General features: G+C 36.2%; 1 protein-coding gene and 1 non-coding gene across 2 annotated transcripts; both read right to left on the bottom strand.

The window, feature by feature from the left end:
* Positions 1-3,998: 3,998 nt before the first annotated feature.
* On the bottom strand, positions 3,999-4,065 carry LOC129483818 (small nucleolar RNA SNORD109A). Its single transcript, XR_008658306.1, has one exon. It is a non-coding gene; the product is annotated as a small nucleolar RNA SNORD109A (small nucleolar RNA).
* Positions 4,066-9,311: 5,246 nt separating this feature from the next.
* LOC129482511 (telomeric repeat-binding factor 1-like) lies at positions 9,312-15,072 on the bottom strand. The gene is given in 2 exon segments (XM_063640226.1): positions 9,312-14,144; positions 14,147-15,072. Coding segments are annotated over 2 exon segments (1,281 nt in total). The 5' UTR covers positions 14,265-15,072; the 3' UTR covers positions 9,312-12,981.
* Positions 15,073-15,955: the final 883 nt, after the last annotated feature.

Genomic DNA, 15,955 nt, shown 5'->3' with positions numbered 1-15,955 from the left:
ACAAACTGTATACTTTGAAAGTACTGACATAAGATAATCATGAAATATTGTGTATACAGGGATTTGAGCCTGCTATGTCTTCTGGGAATGCTTGATCTATGGGCTCATTCCAGAACTGGGAGAGCCATGTTTTCAGCATGATTCTAACCATGGATAGAGTGCATTGGCAACTTGATGTTCTTGCTTCCCTGTCAAGTTCACACACACACACACACACACACCTCGGCTCTCCTCTAAATAAACCATACAACGTTTATAGGGTGGTCGGTTCAAAACAAAAGCATGTATTTCAGTACCTATTGGACCTTTCAATGACATAATAATGTCTATGTTTTATAGCCCTTTCAGCACACTTCTATAAAGTTATATAAACATTATACAAGATAAAATTCTTTGTGTTCTGTATAATTGATTGACTACTTCAACCTGACACCTTCACTTATGCTTTTACATATCTCTTATTTGTTCTTTCTCAAGAATACATTGCCAGCACTAAGGACAAAGATATGGCTTTAAAAAATGCTAAATATGAATCTATTCAAATTATCTGGAAGGAGACACACATAATACCAAAATTTTTAAAATTCCTGTTACAATGTTAAAATTGAGAAGAGTATTTTAGAGAATTGTCCTGATAAATTTCTCTAACTTTATAGTGTGGATGGTATCCTGGTTAATTTCTTCATGTTAACAGGACTTTATCAATCTAATCAATTTTGTCCTTTCACTGTCATCTTTGCATTGCCTATCACAAGTTATTAATTTATTATGTATTAATTTATAAATATAAACATAATTTTTTTTTTTGAGACGGAGTCTCGCACTGTCTCCCAGGCTGGAGTGCAATGGCGCTATCTTGGCTCACTGCAAGCTCCACCTCCCGGGTTCACGCCATTCTCCTGCCTCAGCCTCCCGAGTAGCTGGGACTACAGGCGCCTGCCACCATGCCTGGCTAATTTTTTGTATTTTTAGTAGAGATGGGGTTTCACCGTGTTAGCCAGGATGGTCTCGATCTCCTGATCTCGTGATCTACCCGCCTCAGCCTCCCAAAGTGTTGGGATTACAGGCCTGAACCACCGCGCCTGGCCTCATAATTATTATAAATAAAACTGAAACCTGTATAGTTTACCCAGGCAATGGCTCTTTCAAAACTTCTGAATTTGTCTTCAAATTTCTTTTGCATATTTAAGTGATTGGAAATAAAAGACTATCCTGGTATGACTGTCAGTGATAAATGCTATAGTTATGGCATATGTTTTGTAAAAGGACTGCCAATTTTCACTGTATTAACTATAATCTATTTTAACCTATTTTAATAATGTTAAACATATTTATCACTTAAGAATCTATATTAAATAATAAAATATATTTTATGTTTAAATAAAATATATTTTATGTTGTATAAATATATAAATATATATCTGTTGTATAAATATAGATGTTTTATAAATTATATGTATGTTGTGTGTATATATACAATGTAGACAACTTTACCTTGACATTCTAATACATTACTAAAATAATGGTAACCTGTATATTTCATGATTTGACTATAACTCATTAAAGAAATCACATGGACCTAATTTTCAAGCATTACTCATTCTAGGAATGCTCTACAGAAACAGAGGCATGAGTGCATGAAAACTGGCATATTCTGAATATAAATGTATGGTATCTTGCAGTAGCAAAATGTTGATAACCATTATTCTGAAAACAAGAAATGGCTAAGGAAAATGTGGTGTCCTTCACATTCACTGAGGACACTGGCACATCTATAGTTTTTGACATAGAGACCTCAAGACCTACAGGACCTCAGGAGATTGTACAACATATATTACTACCAAAATGTCAAATCTAAAGCTCATTTACAATAAAATTAATTGGTTATGATCAATACATCTTATATAGAAAGATAAATGGATTGATAGATACTTGTATTACATAGAAAGTTTTTCCCTAATATAGTGCAGATGATTAAACATATTTCCTCTGGAAAGCATGGGGAAAAGGTTAAAAATGCATCTGTCATAAATAATTTTATATTCTTCTATATAGTTAAGCTTTCTTAAAAGGAAGTGGTTACTCTTGGCAGTAATTTATGGCTGGAGCTCTTTGATCTTAAACTAAAAAAGGGAAAATCAGGGAAGCAGGATTAAAAGTTGAAACACATTTTAGCTTTAATATGTCGAGAACTCAAAAGGTGAAAAGCACTTAAATTTATCAGTTGTGTATTGACTAAGTAATCTCCAAGGAAATCCTTAAGCAAGGAGTTCACTGTTCTGACTTTTGGCTTTATACTTTACCCAACTTCATCAATATTTCCCCAAATTCTAAACTGTACAATGCATGTGGGCCTCTATTAAGATTTATGAGAAACTTCTTTGCATGTGGTGTAGAAATAATCACACTAAATCTTAACAACTATATTTGCTTGTATATTCAATTATGTAGCACATAGAATAGAAAAGCATGAAGGTATCACATTAATTCCCTCTCTGCAAAACAAGAGACATGTGCCAGTTCAAGTGATCTGTCAAAGAAAGTATAAAGAATTGGGTACCAAAATACATGAATATGTGGGGACAATACTGCAATCTTTAAGTCTTGAGATTGTTCAGCATGTTTTTATAACAGAGAAAAAAGTATAAGAGAATTTAAGAATATGCATAGAAAAAACATAAATGTGTTAAAATAAAAATACTTGAGTAACTACTCATGACATGATTTGCTAAAAAGCCCCGTGCTAAAGAGAGAACCCACTTGATCTATTATGAGGGCATCAATCAATAAGCACCATGTAATACACAATCTACTTGAGACTTTTTTTATGTATTAACCAATATTTTGACTAGTTTGATAAGTTTTTTTTACTTTCTATCGAAGAATAATATACATGTAGAAAAGTGCATACACTAAAACTGTAAAGCTCAATGTATTTGCATGATGGAAACACAGTGAGTACTCAACACACAGATCAAGAAACAAAAATTACATGCATTCTAGAAACCAGCCAGGTGTCTTATATCTATGATTATCTCAGACATGCCATCAAGAGAAGAAAATTTCCTATATAACTTACCTTGTTGCAACAATGAGAAAAGACTAATTCAAGTCAATATTTAATAATTACATTAGAAGCAGAAATACAATGTAGTATGTCCACAAAGATATTATGAACCATGGAGTCTCTATTCTGAAACCCCAATAATTAAACAGATGAGGAAAATCTGTTAACATTTTGGCACACCTGGATTTCACTGCAATACATTTTGATCCAATATGAAATTGCCAAAAATTCTCTTAAATTCTACATTTTTCCATAAAAGCAGAAGAGAGTTAAAATTAAAAGAGAAATGATAAGGATTCAACAGTGTAGGTGACATGGTGAGGGTCTCAATGAGGAAAAGGACATATCATGAAAATGTCCTCCAATAAGCTTCTGAAAAGATGTACAAAACGACCTAAAGACCTAGCAAACAGCACATGACATATGAATTTCAAAAGATAATGGTTTAGCTACTCACCCCTATTCTCTGAAGTGGAGGATCAGATTCCAGGCCTTCTATCTCAGCAAAACATGAAAGAAAAAAAGAGCAAACATAATCTTAGAAAATACTCCACAGTAAAAATAACAAAGCACTAAACTTGGTTCCATTGTCATTATTTAATAGAGACATGCCATATTTCCTTCTTTCAGCACAACACTAATGAGATTTTCAGACATATCACATTGCTTAACCCTTAATTCAATCTTCTAAAGTTTTTCATTTGTTACTTAAGAAATATTTCCTATATATAAATATCCATCTACAATTAAAGCAAGTCTTGGGTCACTAAGCATACTAAAGTGCATACTGACTCATAAGACAGGATGCTACTGCCCTCTTCGGAGAGATAGAAAAGGCATGCTTACAGGGGTACTATGTTGTCACTGAGGGATTCCCAAATAGAGCCAGGCTCTGAGAGTCTTATTTGTCCTATTGGAGGGCTGCACATCTGGACCTCAGATTGACATCTGGAATGAGTCCCTCAGCATCCTCAGACAATTATTCTCATCATCGATCCAAACAAGCACCCTCCCAACAAATAAGCATTTCCACAGCCAGGCTTATTTTGTGCATGGTTATCTAATGCATCATCAGTGAGAACAGTAAATGTACAGTAGACATTTGTTTAGTATCTAAATAATGGAACTCTCATATACATAGCATGAAAAAACAGATGACTGAATTGTTCTAATAAAATTAGATTAAAATCTGGCCAGGTGCGGTGACTCAAGCCTGTAATCCCAGCACTTTGAGAGGCCAAGGCGGGTGGATCACGAGGTCAGGAGTTCAAGACCAGCCTGTCCAAGATGGTGAAACCCCGTCACTACTGAAAATACAAAAATTAGCCAGGCGTGGTGGCACACACCTGTAATCCCAGCTACTTGGGCGGCTGAGGCAGGAGAATTGCTTGAACCCAGGATGGGGAGGTCGCAGTGAGCCAAAATCATGCCACTGCACTCCAGCCTGGGCAACAGAGTGAGACTATGTCTCAAAAGAATATATATATTGGGGAACTTTATAAAAACTCTTTAATCAATTAAAAGTTTAAGGAGTAAGTGGGGTAACAGAATAATATATGATATGATTACAGTACTAATATGTATAGAAACATCTATGTTATGAATGTGCCAGATAAAGATTTAAAAAAACAATATTTAGAACACGTGAATTTCACTACAAGATTATTTTCACCCAACATGAACAGTGAAAAAAGGAAATATGTCAATGATTCTCCACAGTTGTTTAGGTCATTTCAAAAAGAGATTTAAACAAAGAGAAGAAACAATAATAAGGAATCCTTGAACAAGGTAGGGACACCCATGGGGAAATAGATCTACCAAAAGAATAATCTCCTTTAAGCCTCTGAAATAATGAACTCACAGTCCTTGACGTTCTGACATCACTGCCCACAGAACACACAAAGAATTTCAAAAGTACCAAAGTGGCTGCTCACCTGTTTTCCCTGAAGTTTCCTTGAAGTTGTTTCAGCTTTTAACCTGCAGCAAAATATCACATAGAAAATAAATCAGATCAGAGAATGCTCCAAATTAATAAAAAATAAAGCACAAGATTGGTTCCATTATCATTTCTTACCATACAGGCATCTCAGCCCTCTAGTCCTTGCTATAAACATCAGCATTGCTTGGTCTCATCACCTTTGTCATTTCATTTATAAATTTGTTTCCTCCTTGAATTATTTACTCTGAAAATAGCCAATTTCCTCTCTACCAAGCTATCCAAGTGACACAGTAGTTGTATCTTGAATGGGAAATGCTAAAGTTGTGGTCTACCAATAAGATTTTATGAAAATACACTGTGATGTGAAAAATGAAAGACACATGATAGTGGTATTGTGAGATAATTGAGGAGTTCACCAGTTGGGCTTGCTCTGAATGTGTTATTTATCCTGTTGCAATAGAACACATGGCCATTCATTCAGCCACGCCTCAGCATCTCAGATACTTGTGCTTATCCTTGATCCAGACAAGTCTACTACCAATAAGTAAACATTCCTCACACTGCACTGATGCTCCTAACAGTGTATCTCCTGCATTCAGCTTATAGCAGAAAACAGCACAGGCGGATGTCTGACTTGACTTTAGTGAAACTGGCTTTCACGACAGCTCCAGAAGCTTCTCAGAACCCTTTGGTCTAAGCAAAATGTGAAGTGATATTGCAGTGGGATGGCTGTCAGTGCTGATATATCTGCTGAATATGATAGAAATAAAAAGTCAGGAGTTAACTATGAACTTGGATTATATCATTTAAAAGATTATTAAAGTATGTTAGGATCTATTTGACAGCAGCATACAACATGATATTCCTTCCATCTGACAGGTGTATATTCTCTATCCAGGGTAGTAGACTAGCATACAAATGTCACTAATATTGTGACAAAGTAGAAATAAGACAACTAAACACAGGAGGAGGAAAAAAAAAAAAGAAAAACCAAAAGCACGTTGCATGAGCAATAGGGGAGTGTTGAAGAACATCCCCCAAACTGATAAATCAGAAGTAAAAGATTAACTAGGAAAACACAGAACTAACAGAATTAAGAGAGGTACAAAATAAACACTCCAACAAAAACAAAAACTCTCCTAAGTATGAATAAATAAATAGGCAAGCAAAGACTACACTGTGACAAAAGAGCATAGCAAATATAAAGAAAATACAAATGGGATCTAATTAAACTAGAGCTTCTGCACAGCAAAAGAAACTACCATCAGAGTGGACAGGCAACCTACAAAATGGGAGAAAATTCTCACAACCTACTCATCTGACGAAGGGCTAATATCCAGAATCTACAATGAACTCAAACAAACTTACAAGAAAAAAACAAACAACCCCATCAAAAAGTGGGAGAAGGACATGAATAGACAATTCTCAAAAGAAGACATTTATGCAGCCAAAAAACACATGCAAAAATGCTCATTATCACTGGTCATCAGAGAAATGCAAATCAAAACCACAATGAGATACCATCACACACCAGTTAGAATGGTGATCATTAAAAAGTCAGGAAACAACAGGTGCTGGAGAGGATGTGGAGAAATAGGAACACTTTTACACTGTTGGTGGGACTGTAAACTCGTTCAACCATGGTGGAAGTCAGTGTGGTGATTCCTCAGGGATCTAGAACTAGAAATACCATTTGACCCAGCCATCCCATTACTGGGTATATACCCAAAGGACTATAAATCATGCTGCTATAAAGACACATGCACACGTATGTTTACTGCGGCACTATTCACAATAGCAAAGACTTGGAACCAACCCAAATGTCCAACAACGATAGACTGGATTAAGAAAATGTGGCACATATACACCATGGAATACTATGCAGCCATAAAAAATGATGAATTCATGTCCTTTGTAGCGACATAGATGAAACTGGAAACCATCATTCTCAGTAAACTATCGCAAGGACAGAAAACCAAACACCGCATATTCTCACTCATAGGTGGGAATTGAACAATGAGAACACATGGACACAGGAAGGGGAACATCACACTCCGGGGACTGTTGTGGGGTGGGGGGAGGGGGGAGGGAGAGCATTAGGAGATATACCTAATGCTAAAGGACAAGTTAATGGGTGCAGTGCACCAACATGGCACATGGATACATATGTAACAAACCCACACATTGTGCACACGTACCCTAAAACTTAAAGTATAATAATAATAATAATAGAAAGAAAATACAAACACAATAAATATCAGTCACAGCTACACACACCCACACACACACACATACACGTGAGTGGACTCCACACACCTACTAGAAGAAAAATATTTTCAGCAGGCTCACAAAATAAAACATAATATGTTTTCTATGAGAGATGCATCTAAAACAAATGGATTCTAAAAGACTGAAAATAAAGGGATGGGCGAAAGTATATCAGGCACATGAAAACAAAAAGAGATAGGAGTAGTCTTTTTTTTTTTTCATGCCAATTGCATGCAAGAGTAGTAATTCTTATATCACACAATGTATTCAAGTCCCGCAGTGTTAACCAAGGCAAAGAAGGACACGTTTTTTATGCTAAAAGATATAATACACATGAAGATTTGACCCTTATGGAGACTTATATACCAAATAACATAATAACCACCTTTATGAATAAAAAACTACATGAGATGTATGAGACGTAAGGAGACAAGACATAGATGATCCCGTAATAGAAAACTATAATACACCATTCTCAGAAAAAGGCAGATCAAGCAGACAAAAATAGCAACATAAAAATAAGGTAGATTTTACGGCTATATATTAAACTTGACAGATAATAGAAGATATATATTGTTCTTCAGTGCCCATGGCATAGTCACAAAAAACTGATTATATATTAGGTTGGAAAGAAAAATTAGTAACTCAAGAAATATTAAAAACTGCACTGTCTGATCACAATGTAAAAAAATAGACTTTACTAACAATAACATAAAGGCTCTTTCACCAAGAAATTTTAAAAATATGCTATTAACTCCTGAGTAAAAGGAAAAACATAAACAGAAAATACATATGTTTAAATATGTAAATACATATTTTGTATGTAAATATGTTTTTGTATGCAAATATATATTTACATATTATTTTAAAATATACAACATATGAGAATCCGTAATATGCATTTAAAGGCAGTTCTAGAGGAAAATTCATTGCACTAAATTTTTTTTTTTTTTTTTTTTTTTGAGACGGAGTCTCGCTCTGTCACCCAGGCTGGAGTGCAGTGGCGCGATCTCGGCTCACTGCAAGCTCCGCCTCCCGGGTTCACGCCATTCTCCTGCCTCAGCCTCTCTGAGTAGCTGGGACTACAGGCGCCCGCCACCACGCCCGGCTAATTTTTTGTATTTTTAGTAGAGACGGGGTTTCACCGTGGTCTCGATCTCCTGACCTCGGGATCCGCCCGCCTCGGCCTCCCAAAGTGCTGGGATTACAAGCGTGAGCCACCGCGCCCGGCCGCACTAAATGTTTTTGTTATTTTTAAAAATGAAAAAGTAGATGAATGAAAGAATTCAATTTTCATCTTAAAACACTAAAAAAGAGCAAAAATAAAGTACAAGAAAGAAAGGAATAAGGATCAAAGCAGAAATTAATGAAGATAATATTTTAAAAACCATAGATGTAATTAATAATTGAGAAGCCTGTGGTTTTTTAAAAATATTAACTACATAGGCACTCTACTAGCTAACTTTATCAAAAAAAGGAGAAAACACATATATACAAGACAATGCTTTATGAGCACTTGAACATAATGTGCATTCTGCTATTGTTGGGTGTTGTGTTCTACACATGCCAGTGGAGTCAAGTTGGTTAACAGTGTTCTTACATCCACCGTTACTGATTATCTTATCCATGTTCAATCTCGTACTAAGAAAGGAGTATTGAAATTTCAAACTGTAATTGGGAATGGTCAAATTTTTCATTTCAAAAGCCTGTGTTGGAAACGTAACCCTCAATGCAACAGTGTTTAATAAAGCAACATTTAAAAGGTGATTAGGCGGCCAGGCGCGGTGGCTCATGCCTGTGATCCCAGCACTTTGGGAGGTCGAGGCAAGCAGATCGCGAGGTCAGGAGATCGAGACCATCCTGGCTAACACAGTGAAAACCCGTCTCTACTAAAAATACAAAAAATTAGCCGGGTGCCGTGGTGGGCGCCTATAGTACCAGCTACTTGAGAGGCTGAGGCAGGAGAATGGCCTGAACCTGGGAGACGGAGCTTGCAGTGAGCCGAGATAGTGCCACTGCACTCTGGCCTGGGCGAAAGAGCGAGACTCCGTCTCAAAATAAAATTAAAAAAAAAAAAAAGGTGATTAGGCTGTGAGAGCTCTGCCCTCATCAATGGATTAATGCTGTTATTTCAGGGGTGGGTTCCTATAAAAGAAGATATTTGTCCCATCCATACCCTCTCTTTGTCCTTCTACCATATGATGACACAGCGAGAAGGCCCTCATCATATGCCAGCCCCTTGATCTTTCCAGACTCCAGAAATGTGAGCCAATAAATTTCCACTCATTACAAATACCCAGTCTGCAGTATTCTGTTACATCAGAGCAAAATGGACTGACACAGAAAACTGGTAACATAAATGCAATATCTTTTGTATCTAGATATCCAGTTGTCCTAGCAATATTTGTTGAAAAAACTGTTCTTTCCCATCACAGAGAGGACAATGTCCAGATAACATGCCTTCTTGGGGTGCAGGAAACATAAGGTTCAAAAGCCGGTGCAGGAATCCAGGATGCTAATGCCCTATTTCAATATGAGGGAAGTCTAGGTCTCACACTGTGTGAATCAAAAGCATTGTTCAAATCTTGTTGACTAAAAGTAATTGGTCAAGTAAACAGCAATATCCATAGTGATCTGGGAACACACGATTCAGTAGAACTCAAGAATGGGCAGGTCAACTTGGTATTTTTCAGGATTTGAGTCTCTGATACGGGTGAAATGAGATAGAACACTTTGCCACTGATTTTAAAGATTTTAGTAAGGTTAGAAATCTTTTGTAAACCAGCACAGTGATCAAATACATCATAGAAAAAAAAGCTGGATTTTACTTGGGGCAAAGGGATATTAAACCTGGAGATTTTATCCAGCCTGGGAATCTCTGCCTTTTAATTAACATATTTACTCTATTCACATGTAATTTTATTATTGATATAGTTGAGTTTATTATGTCATTCTTCTTCTTCTCCTCTATGTCTCATGTGTTTTTGTTCCTTTATTCCTCTTTACTTCTTTCTTTTTTGTTAAGTATTTTATAATGTAGCATTTAAACTTCCTTAATAATTTTTTTCACTATATGTTTTGAATTTTTTCAGTGGTTGCCCTAGGGTTTACTGCATATATCTTAACTCACCCAAATAAGTTTCTAATTTACACTAGCTTAATTTCAGTCTTAAACAGAAATGTTACACCTATATAGCTCTATTCCCTTTTTGCCATCTTTTGTGGTATTACTATACATATTACATTTATTGATGCTATAAGCCAAGAAAGACATTATAATAAATATTAATCTACCATCTGCAGTCATCTCCTTAGTCCTGTATTGCTTTGCATCCACCTATCTTCTTTGGCAAATATATTACACTTTTATATGTTATAGACCCCAAAATACATTATATACATATTATTTTATAGAATTTATTTTAAAATATCTTAAGAGAAAAATTACATTTCTACTGTCTTTTATATTTATATAATTACCTTTACAAGCATTTTGCTTCTTTATGTTGATTTGAATAACTACCTAGGCTCACTTGCTTTCAGCTTGAATAACTTCTTTAAGTATTTAGAGAACTCTTTTAAGGGGGTTTTGAGAGCAGTAGATTCTCCAACTTTTTTTTTTTTTAATTGAGGAAGTCTTTATTTTGCCTTCATTTTTGAAAGACAGCTTTGCCAGGTACAGAATTCTTAGACGACAGGTTCTTTTTTCTTTGAGCATTTTTAATATGTTATCCCTTTGCTTCTGGCCTCCATTGCTTCTGCTGAAGTCAGCTGTTATCTTCCTGGGATTCCCTTGTAAGTAAGTAACAAATCATTTTTCTCACACTGCTTTCAAGACTTTCTTCTTGTTTTTGACTTTCAGAAATCTTACTGTGACGTTTCCATTTGTCAATCTTTGCATTCATTCAGTGGAATTCGTTGAGCTTCCTGGATATGTAGGTTATTGTTTCTCCACAAATATGGGAAGTTTTCAGCCATTATTTCTTCGAATATTTTTTTCTGATCCTTTGTATCTCCCCTGCCTGTCTGGTACTCCCATATGTGTATGCTGGTATGCTTAATGATGTTCCACATTCTCTGAGACTCTTTTTTTTTTTACTTATCCGTGTTTCTGTTTATATATAGGATAACAAATTCAAGAACAATGGGAAAGTAATATATGAAACCTTAATAGGAAATACAATAGAGATTACAAAGCACCACCATTTGATTTTTTATGCAAATACTTCAATATTCCAATATTTTTACTCACTTGCTAAATAAAGCACACGACTCGAAATGTTAATAATTCTGTTAGTCTAAATCTTTTAAAGAATAAAATGTTGGTGAAAAACCAAAATTGTTTAGTAAGGCATGTATGACCTTGTTTATTATCTATCATAGACATCAAGATGATCGTAGTTAATACCAATTTAAGCTTTAGAGAATACTGTTTTAGGCCCAATATTGATATATTAAATGAAGGTATCAGAGAATCTTGTATTTATGGCATCAGGTTATAAAGATCTATTCAAAACCATTTTTGTCAAAGTTTAAACACTGGAACAAAAGTCAAATTGTTTCTAAATGAGACACAAAATTATTCTTGCTAATAGTACAAATTTTGTCCCATGGGTAATACTACTGTCTTTTTCTTTTTTAAAAAAATTATTTCGATTTTTATTTTAGATTCAGGGAACACATGGGCAGGTTTGTTAGCTGGGTATACTGTGTGATGTTGAGGTTTGGGGTACAGATGATCCTGTCACCCAGGTAGTGAGCAGAGTCCCCAGTAGGTAGTTTTTCAGCTCTTGCTCCCGCTCCCCACCCTACCTCCCCAGTGTCTATTATTCCCATGGGTCCTCAGGTATTACTATTTTCAAGTTTTTTTCTTTACATGAAACTACTGAAAACAAAAGTATGTCATGCTTATAGGTTACTCTGTACATTTATCATTCTATTAATAAACGTCTTAAGTAATTAAGTAGTATATTAAGGCCATAAATCAAGTCATTATCTCCTATCAAAGGACTATTGTTATTCAATCATCTAGAAAATTCATTTTAGGCAGGACGCAGTGGCTCACGTCTGTAATCTCAGCACTTTGGGAGGCCGAGGTGGGCGGATCATGAAGTCAGGAGTTCAAGACCATCCTGACCAGCATGGTGAAACCCCGCCTCCACCAAAAATACAAAAATTAGCTGGGTGTAGTGGTGTGTGCCTATAATCCCAGCTACTCAGGAGGCTGAGGCAGGAGAATCGCTTGAACCCGGGAGGCAGAGGTTGCAGTGAGCAGAAATTGCGCCACTGCACTCCAGCCTGGGCAACAGAGAGAAACTCTGTCTTAAAAAAAAAAGAAAATTCATTTTAATGGGTTACGTTACAGGGTTGAGGTCAGCCTACAGACACAAAATAGGTTAACTGAATTTTTTTTTTTTTTCCATATCAGGTTTTAACTTTTTCATTGGAACAGGATTTGGGGGTGGGGATACTAAATGTGGCAGGGTTCAACAAATTTACATTTTATCAAAATAAGGTTCTTAAAGAATACAATGATAGCATATGCTTTAACTCTTATAGCACAAACCCTCATATTAATTGATGGTCACAGAAAAATACTGTAATGCTTTAAACAAAAGTTTTAAATTACATCAATGACACAAGTTTCAAACAAAATGCAGTGATCAAAATACTTAACTGTCCTTTCATCAAGCTTTTACAAACCCAATCAGTCTTCGCTGTCTGAGCAAATCAGTTTTAGTTTCTTCATGGTCCTCCATCTGTCTTTTAACATGACACTTGTCCGGTTGTTGAATTTATAATGCAACAGTATTTTAGACCAGTTTCCCTCTCCATATTTCCTCATGCCAGATCTCAAATTCTTGTCTTTTTCCCAAAGCGATGCCTGTCTTTTTCTAGCTCGATGTTTTTCAGGAGTTACTGGTTGACTCTTTGAAACAGGTATTCTGCTTTCAGTGGCTCTTCTGCTTTCTTTTTTCTTTTTTGCACTTTGAAGAGTTCCTACTCTTCTTTCTTTCTTATTAAGGTCTCGTTGCTGGGTTCCATGTTGCAACTTAGATAAGAAAAGATTCTTGTGAGACCTTTTTCTTGTATGCAAATTAGCTTCAGTTTCCATTTCAACATCATTACCATTAGGTTTATCTTGAGAAGTTATTGTTCTTGTCCTTTTGCTTTCTACCACTTTTGCCGCTGCCTTCACTAGAAAGGTTGATGATTTTTCACTTAGCACATAATTCACATAACTCTTAATTTTCTCCATCATGTGGTTGTAGCTGAAGTGTTGAAAAAAGGAATGAAATGTACCTTTCTGAGAGATTATCATAAGCAATTTGCTTTTGAAAGGCATATAAGAATTTGGATCACCAAATATTCTTTCAAAGACTTCTGCTTCTTTAAAGTTGCCATTTTCCATACAAACAGCTATAGCCTGAATTTTAATTAAATTCTGTATTTCTTCATGAAATTTGTCATGTTCCTTTTCAATTGAACCCCAAATCATCAGGGCTGATTCCAAGGGTGTAATTCGTTCATCATTTTCAAACTGTGCATTAAGGGCTTTTCCTGATGCAATTCTTGTCAAAAACTGACATATGTATATCGTTCTCAACTGGTAAGCTGTTAGACTGGATAGTCCATGAATAATAGCCTCTGCGCTGTTGCGGGTCCTACGGAAGTCCTTGGAGCGGCCGTTGCAGAAAGCTCGGCAAAGAGAGAGGCAGAGGAAATCGAGCATCCAGCTGGCAGCCACGGCCTCGGCCTCGGCCTCGGCCACCAGGCCCAAGTCCTCCTCCTCCTCCTCCTCGGGGGCCCCCACCTGTACCTGGCACTCGAGCAGTTCCTGGCATTCGAACTGCTCCTCGTCGTTTCTGTTTCTGCCATCTGCTCCTTGGTAGGGTCGGCATCCCTACCATCCGCACAGCCCCGTGGGCTCGGGGCCCAAGACTGTCTTTGTTTTTCTTTATTCTTTATGCTTTCTGTTCTTTTGAACATAATCTCTATTGTTCTATCTTCAAGTTTACTTCTTGTTTCTTCTGCCAGTTCAAATCTACTATTGAGTGCTTCTAATAAATTTTTAAATTTTAGTTATTGTACTTTTCAACTCCAGAATTTTCATTTGGTTCTATTTAATAGTTCCTTTTTATTGGTATTCACTACTTTGTGTGACATTGTCATCATACCTTCCTTTACTTTTTTTTTTTTTTTTTTGAGACAGAATCTCACTTTGTCACCCATGCTGGAGTGCAGTGGTGTGATCTCAGCTCACTGCAGCCTCTGCCTGCTGGGTTCAAGTGATTCTTGTGCCTCAGCCTCCTGAGTAGCTGGGACTACAAGCGTGAGCAACCATGCCCAGCTAATTTTTCTATTTTTAGTAGAGACAGGGTCTCGCCACGTTGGCCAGGCTGGTCTGGAACTCCAGCCAGTGAATAGTGCTGCTATGAACATTCATGTACATGTATTCATTTGAACATTTGTATTCAATTCTTTTGAGTGTGTACTTAGGAGTAGAATTGTTGGGTTATATGGTAATTTTATCTTTAACTTTTTGAGGAACTGCCAAAATGTTTTCCACTAAATCAGAAGGAAAAAATTGATAAGTGGTCTTCTAGAAGCTAATAGAAACAGGTGAGAGAAACTATATCCCAAATATATTTCTTTATCTTAAGCTCAAACTAGAATACCCCAGAAAAGATAAAGGCCAGCCAGTTTAGTTTTCATGTCATCTCATGTCCTCAAGACAACATAAGGTCTTATTGTTGAAACAAGCCATGGAACTCTACAATCATATATTCACTTTGTCTGAAAATACCTACCAGAGTGGCATGCTTAAATCCTGGTTGAAAGTTCACAGGAGACCAAACAGATATCCGGGTGTGTCAGCTGTGCTGGTGTCAACAAGCCAAAGAGTACTCTTCCTCAATCATCCTTATCTAAGCGGAGGAGGATAAGACAGTAGATCAAGATGACAAATATTACTTCCTGTATGTATGGCTTATGCATGCTATTTCTTGATGAAGAGATATGATTAGTACTGGAAAAAGTGATCCATTAGATAGGCTATAGGCCATTTATTCATCAAACAGAATAAAGACTAACTATACAGGTCTCTTGAATTTGGAGAATATCTCAGGTAGTTTAATGCAGAAATAAGACCTTCAATTGATCACTCGTGTTTACATATTCAAGGAAGCCATATCAATAACAATTGGCATTAACATGTTGCTTGCACTCCATCATATAATGATCATACTGGAGCCAGGTGAAACTCAGATTTTAGAAAACAGACATCATACTACTCATAATTGTATTTAATTTAATGAATGATGGGATATGTATATATCAGAATTAGAACATGTAGCCATAATGCCATAGTCTTTATGTTGTGAGTCATCATCAATAAACCACAAACATTGTAAAAACATAGCAACCTGACATATATAAATTAGAAGTTAATATGTTAACTCCTGTATTTAGACCAAATGAGCATCACATCTTAGAGATGATACCGATAATCACAAAACTTGTCAACATTATATCAATGCAATTTTAGTAAAAAATAAAGTTTCTCTCTTGTAGATCCTGTCAAGTATGCTAGTCACTCATTGAGAAGAAGAATGCATAATGATAATCATGTTGCCTGAAGGAATGGCCCTGACTGCCATTCATATAAGTGTCCATAAAGG

This window comes from Symphalangus syndactylus, chromosome 5 (genome assembly GCF_028878055.3).
Source record: "Symphalangus syndactylus isolate Jambi chromosome 5, NHGRI_mSymSyn1-v2.1_pri, whole genome shotgun sequence".
Lineage (NCBI taxonomy): Eukaryota > Metazoa > Chordata > Mammalia > Primates > Hylobatidae > Symphalangus > Symphalangus syndactylus.
This window is presented reverse-complemented; position numbering and strand designations above follow the sequence as displayed.